At 46.8% G+C, this 6,971-nt stretch overlaps 1 protein-coding gene across 2 annotated transcripts; it reads left to right on the forward strand.

The window, feature by feature from the left end:
- The first annotated feature begins 1,966 nt into the window (after window positions 1-1,966).
- On the forward strand, window positions 1,967-6,856 carry tmem243a (transmembrane protein 243, mitochondrial a). Of its 2 annotated transcripts, none has more exons than XM_028958573.1 (5): window positions 1,967-2,126; window positions 2,481-2,809; window positions 2,958-3,008; window positions 3,107-3,211; window positions 6,363-6,856. In XM_028958573.1, exons 2-5 carry the CDS (start codon window positions 2,645-2,647, stop codon window positions 6,483-6,485), a joined length of 444 nt encoding a protein of 147 aa, XP_028814406.1. In that variant the 5' UTR covers window positions 1,967-2,126; window positions 2,481-2,644; the 3' UTR covers window positions 6,486-6,856. The 2 variants fall into 2 exon arrangements, with proteins under 2 accessions (XP_028814406.1, XP_028814407.1); XM_028958574.1 differs by having other exon boundaries at window positions 2,484-2,809.
- Window positions 6,857-6,971: the final 115 nt, after the last annotated feature.

Here is a 6,971-nt window from a genome sequence, read left to right on the forward strand (position 1 = left end):
ATGGAGATGTGGTTGAAAGCATGTGGGTCTGCAGGTTTGGCCTGTTCTGTGATTACTGGTTGGGTGGAGACCACCACAAGGTCCAGTTCAGTTTGGCAGTGGTTGGGGTCTGGTTGGGACATGGGGTCCGGGGACACGTCTGCTGGGCTGCCGAAGCAGTACTGCAGCGCGGAACACGGTAGTTCATGCATAGTGCAGCCAGACAGAAAAGAAACAAACACGTTCACCTATCTTCAAGGCCCCGCCCCCGTCTGCTGCATTGCTATTTAAATAAAAACGCCTCCTTCTTCTGCTGGTCCCATGAAGTCTCCTCTGTTGTCATTATCCATTCTGGGACCCAACAGGAACCAGAGAGAGAAGATCCTCCAAGAAAACTCCTCCTCTAGATGGTTCTGAGGAGATTCCGATGATTTCCCAACCCTCCAGGGCTCCTCTGGATGATGGACCAGCTTCAGAAGATGGTGAATAAAAGCCTGGATGCGTTCTCCTCCGTGTGTGAGCACTAATGAGGGAGAAAGAACGAGAGAAAGGAGGGAATTGGGGGGGGTGTCCAGGTGTCCGGTTACCTGCAGAGGTCCTCCCCTTGCCAAGGCTCTGGCACATGCTGCCATCGTGGACTCTCCAGCCACCAACGCCTCGGGTTACGGTTGCCCACGGAAACCGATCGGCTCCCGAGGAAGGCTTCATCATTAGAGAGCACCTGGGCATGGAAGCGCCTTCGCCCGACGCAACACGAGTCAACGAGTCAGAAAAGCCCATTGGTCCCGGGTGGCACACGCTTAAATATTAATATGCTGAAATAGAGGGATCATTTGGCTGTCGCTCATTCCCTTGTTGAAGCTCCTGCATATTTTATACCGCATCTGATTGAGAGAACTCTGAGCAAACAAAACACAAGTTGATCGCCTGCAATTACATGAGCGATTATTTGCTAGAAGGAACCCTTTTAGTCAATTAGGAACGGCATCGTTCACATACAGAAGACGCCAGTGCGAGCCCAGTTTAGCCCCTTTACTGCCCAATGCAACATCAAGACGTACGCGGCTGATAAAATATTGATGGACCCTTGCAGGATGTCAACAGAAAAGTTGCTCCTATGCACGGCCCATGAGGCCGCGGGGCACCGTATGCGCAGGAGATCAGTTCCTCAACTGCAGGTAGGGAATGGACATATATTATAGACACATGGGTAGAAACTAATTCTGACCAGTTGACCCAGTATTGACCCAGAGAGTCAACGGGTCAATATACACAGAACCACATGCTCTTATCCCAAAATAAACTAAGAACTTATGCTATCAAGCAAGAACTAAGAGACAAGAGACTAGTGTGCTTCCCTCTGTGGAAACCCTGAACATTACACAAGGCAATTTAATGGGGAGTAGGGAACTGTGTGGGGCAGTGGTGGCCTAGCAGGTAAGGAAGCTGGCCTGTAATCAGGCGGTTGCAGGTTCGAATCCTGAGCCGCCAAGGTGCCATAGAGCAAAGCGCCACGCACTGCGATGGTTAAATACAGAGGACACATTTTGTGGCGTCACCGTGTGCTGTCAATCACTTCGCTTTCACATGCAAATGAAATACTTGTAAAACTAGGCCGGTAGTTCACAATGTGAGCGAAACAGTGAGTTGTCGTCTAGTTAACTCTGTGAGTACAATGAACTAGAGATTCTGTTTTTGGCATGTAAAACAATCTGTGTGCTTGAATGTCATAGATTTTCTGCCAAATAACTTGCAAACTCCAAAAATTGAGAAAGTTTGAAAGTTTGATGTTGATTGAAAGCGACAAATGTTTTTTTAAGTTAACCAAACTAAGGTGCATTTGCTGCAATTTAACTTCTGTAATTGCTAGGTAACGTCCCCAACATTTTTTGTTAATACATGCATATAATTTAATATTTATTGTATTATAGTCAGAGAGGAAACTCCTGACACGTGACCGGTCACGTGGTTTTCGACGACAGCCAAAGTCACGTGGTTTTCGCCGCGTCCCCTTTAACTGTCAGCCGTCCCCTTTTACCCACAGACCCAAAATCTCAGACCGCGCTCCGGCCGGCGAAGTGAACCCGAATTCCGCCGAACCAGATGCCGGGTCCGCGGTACCCGTCGCGCCTGATGTGAATCGCGTCGTGAGTATTTAAAAAACTAAAAAAACTTCATCTTTATTTTCACTTCCCGCCCGTTAGCGCGTTAGCATCGCTAGCGTCGGAAGCGCCTGGTTAACCAGCTGGTTAACCAGCTTGTCCGGCTGAACTCACGGAAACGAGCCGCTGGTCTGTGGACTGCGGAGGTTGTGACCTTTTTAAAGACCCCGCCCGACCCGTGACCCCGAGTCTGTGCACTTTGAACCCGCGTGTCTCGGGGTCAGGTGTGCTGGACGGAGCAGGGACGAAGGTCCAGCCAATCAGCGTTCAGAGTCAATTTGGCATGATGTCTGCTTTTGTTCACCACGTTCCTTGTTTGTGTGCGTCCTTTGTTTACAGCAGCAGCATCATCATCATCGTCGTCGTCATCATCATCCCAGCAGGACAATGTGCGCCAGTTAAAGGCCCCGCCCCGACCACACCCCTCCTGCTGGAAGTGGCCGGGCCCTGCCTGAGGAATGCGCTTTTTTTCCCGGGAGGAATGAGCGAGCGCTGCCGGCCCCATGAGCGGAGGAGGCTGGAGCCGAGCGCAGAGATTAGCCGGGCCCCATGACCAGGACCGCAGTCCCCTCAGTCCCGCGGCCAACATGGACGAGTTCGCCGGCCGCACCGGCTACGGCACCGGCGCCCACGACAACCGGCCGCTGTTCGGGGAGACCTCTGCCCGGGTACGAGACCGCAGGGAAGAGTCTGTATGTGTGTGTGTGTGTGTTTTTTTCTGGGTCTGAAGACAGAGACTCTACTCATGTTCTAACATCACGTCCAGTCATGTGTCTCCTGCTGATCACACAGACCTTTATACCCATTTTATTCCAGGACCGGATTATTAATCTGGCGGTTGGAGGCTTCACGTCGCTGGTGGTGGCAGTAAGCGCGCTGTTTATTTCTATTCACGTTAATCATCACGTCATTTTTTTAAACGAACGGTTCGCAGTGTGACGCCGTGTCTTCTCCACCCCTCCCAGGTAACCATCATCAGTTCGTTCATCTTCCCCGCCCCTCCGCCCAAAGGCCTGAATGTCTTCTTTGGGATCTGCATCATCCTGATCTGCTCCTCTGTGCTGGTTCTGGTGAGTACCCCCCCCCCATCCGTCCACCATCACCGCCGCAGCTCGGAACGTGTCAAACCCACAGGATAGTTTTACATCGATCTATTATTCCAAACTGGAAAAGTCCTGGAATTTAAAAAGATAATTTTCCAGGCCTTTTTTGGGAAATATGGGAAGCTTTGGGAATACGGAATAAAAAACATGTAAAGTTTGAAATCTGATTGACACATGAAAGTATAATGAAGTGCATGGTTCCCATAAGAAACATTTATTTTTCCTACGTTTACAACTAAACCTAGAGCAGGCCTGTAGTATCACGCTTCCATATTCCAGAACTTTATCAGCTGTGTGTCTCCTTTTAAAAGTAAATTACAGCTGATGATCTACGCCCGAACATGATGGCTCCATTTTACTCCATTTTACTTGGAGGAAACTCAGCTTTTCAGGGTCGTCATAATTTTTCTGGTAAATTTGACCCGTTGTGTTTTTTTTTTTTTTTATAATTTTTCCCACATTTCAGAGAACGTTTTGTTGTGAGAACAGACCTGAGAGTCACTGAAAAGTCATGGAAATTCTTTTCTAAAAACGTGTGTAAGAACCTTGATTATGACCCAGCGATATGAAGCGCTGATAACACTTAAACTACAGGCCCCATAATGCAGTGCTGCAGCTGAATCTGTACAGGAGTGGACTGGTTTTTAAAGGCTACAACATTTTTCTGCGCGTAGTGCGCTCAGTTCATCAGCTACGTGCGCACTACATTATGGGATTGTTTTTGGCAAGGCAACTGACTCATTGCATTATGGGATCTGTAGTTTGTTATCAGCTCGTCGGGCCATTATAATAGATCTATATAAACATTTACGCCTTTTACCAGACTTGTCCAGAGCGATTTCAGTAGTTATAGGGGCTGGAGACACTCAGGGTTAAGTGTCTTGCTCAGGGACTCACTCAGTAAGTGAAGTGAAGTGATTGTCATTATGATACACTGCAGCACAGCACACGGTGACACAACAAAATGTGTGTCACCGGCATTCGAACTGCCCCCATACCCATAGTGGGGTTTGAACCTGGGTCTTCTGGTTCATAGGCGAGCGTGTTACCCACTAGGCCACCACCACCCATGTAAAGTGATCTTGGGGGAGTTTGATGTAGGTCAAAGTCAAAGTAAACTTTATTGTCATCTCTTCTATATATTGTGCAGATATACAGAGAGACGAGAAGACGTGGCTCCAGTTTACACAGTGCAACAATACAAGTAGACAACAAAAAACAGATGCGGCACATGGAATACAAAATGAAGTGTTAAAAAGTGACCAGTGATATATACATGCAAATAAACAACAGTAGTGATAGTACAGTTATTGGTTTCAGTGCAACATGAAGAGGTAGTCCGTTTAGCAGCGTGTGCATAACTGCAGCGATGAGGTGTAAAGTGCAGAGGTGCAACAGAGCTAGTCCACAGTGCGAGTGTGTGTGTGGGGGGGGGAGTATGAGCGCAGGTAGTGTGTTCAGGAGCCTGATCACGCATCCTGGAGGATCGAGACCTGATGCTGCGGTAGCGTCTGCCGGATGGGAGGAGTGTAAAAAGTCCATGTGATGGGTGTGAGGGGTCGAGCACGATGCAGGAGGCTCTTCTGATGCAGCGCTTGTAGAAGATGTCCTGCAGCGGCGGAAGAAACGCGCCGATGATGTTACCAGCTGCTTTGATGATCCTTTGAAGCTGCCTGATATCGGCAACAGCGCTGTTACCGGACCAGGCGGAGATGCAGCTGGTCAGGACTCTCTCTATGGTGCCCCTGTAGAACACGGTGAGGATGGGACTCGCTTCAGCCGTCTCAGAAAGTGGAGACGCTGCTGGGCCTTTTTGGTAATGGAGGTGGTGTTGGTGGTGACTCCCAGGAACTTGGTGTCTTTTACCGTCTCAACCGTGGAGCCGTGGATGCTGAGTGGGGTGTGTGTGGGGCGAGTTCTCCTGAAGTCGACGATCGTTTCCTTTGTTTTGTCCACATTCAGCGACAGGTTGTTCTCGCTGCACCAGGCGGCCAGCTGCTGTACCTCATCTCTGTAAGCCCACTCATCGTTGTTGCTGATGAGCCCCACCACGGTCGTGTCGTAGGCGAATTTGATGATGTGGTTCGAGCTGTGCAGGGCGGTGCGGTCGTGAGTCAGGAGTGTGAACAGAAGTGGACTGAGAACGCAGCCCCGAGGAGCTCCGGTACTCAGCTTGATGGTGCTCGCGTAGCTCTATTTCGTTTTTTCTCTTAATAAGGCGAGTAACGTTGTGCTGTGGATGTGAGCCACGATGAACCTCCACTGCCAGCGGCAGGTGTACGTAGTTCCGTAGTTGTTCACTAACTCAGTACCATGCCGCTTCTATACAGATATCATCATAATTTATTTATTCATGTATTATTGTCATCTTTATTATTGTTATATATTCTATTATTACTGTGTGTGTACTGTTTTAATACCTCAGTAACATGCCGCTTCTATACAGATATCATCATAATTTATTTATTCATGTATTATTGTCATCTTTATTATTGTTATATATTCTATTATTACTGTGTGTGTACTGTTTTAATACCTCAGTAACATGCTGCTTCTCCACAGATATAATCGTTATTTATTCATTCATGTATTATTGTCATCATTATTATTGTTATAATTATTATTTATTTGGGTGTTTTTTTTCTATTATTACTGTGTGTGTACTGTTTTAATACCTCAGTAACATGCTGCTTCTCCACAGATATAATCGTTATTTATTCATTCATGTATTATTGTCATCATTATTATTGTTATAATTATTATTTATTTGGGTGTTTTTTTTCTATTATTACTGTGTGTGTACTGTTTTAATACCTCAGTAACATGCTGCTTCTTCACAGATATAATCGTTATTTATTCATTCATGTAATATTGTCATCATTATTATTGTTATAATTATTATTTATTTGGGTGTTTTTTTTCTATTATTACTGTGTGTGTACTGTTTTAATACCTCAGTAACATGCTGCTTCTTCACAGATATAATCGTTATTTATTCATTCATGTATTATTGTCATCATTATTATTGTTATAATTATTATTTATTTGGGTGTTTTTTTTCTATTATTACTGTGTGTGTACTGTTTTAATACCTCAGTAACATGCTGCTTCTCCACAGATATTCTGGTACCGACAGGGAGACCTGGAGCCAAAGTTCCGGAACCTCATCTACTACACCCTGGGCTCCATCGTCCTGCTGTGCCTCTGTGCCAACCTCTACTTCCACGATGTGGGCAGATGAAGCTGACGCCAGGCTGCCTTAAAAACTGCACTTACCCAGAACGCACTGCTCCCGCCGCCGGGAGCCGCTATATCACACGTACAGTGAAAGTGAGCGCGACCGTCTGGTCCCTGCACTTTCGAACACGATCCAGGATTTAAAAAAAAGTGTCCTGTCAGTTCCTGCCCGGACCTCTGCATTACCCGTAGCACCCGCTGGCGTAAGGGGACCACTGCTCTGCAGGAGCGTAGCTGTTGTGTTTTTTTTTTTTTCTTTTTCTAGGGAGGACATTATCAATAAAAATACAACAATTGCACTATTTCTTCATGAAGTCCTAGGGAAACAAATGCATTTGTGAAAAATCGAAATAAAACATGCTTGTGCTGCTCCTCTCCTGTCTCATGGTGGCTTGTCTGTTGTGCCGTCTATTTACATGGCTGGTGGTGGTGGCCTAGCGGTTAATCAGAAGGTTGCCGGTTCGAATCCCAAGGCCGTCAAGGTACCACT

Source organism: Denticeps clupeoides, chromosome 17 (genome assembly GCF_900700375.1).
Source record: "Denticeps clupeoides chromosome 17, fDenClu1.1, whole genome shotgun sequence".
Lineage (NCBI taxonomy): Eukaryota > Metazoa > Chordata > Actinopteri > Clupeiformes > Denticipitidae > Denticeps > Denticeps clupeoides.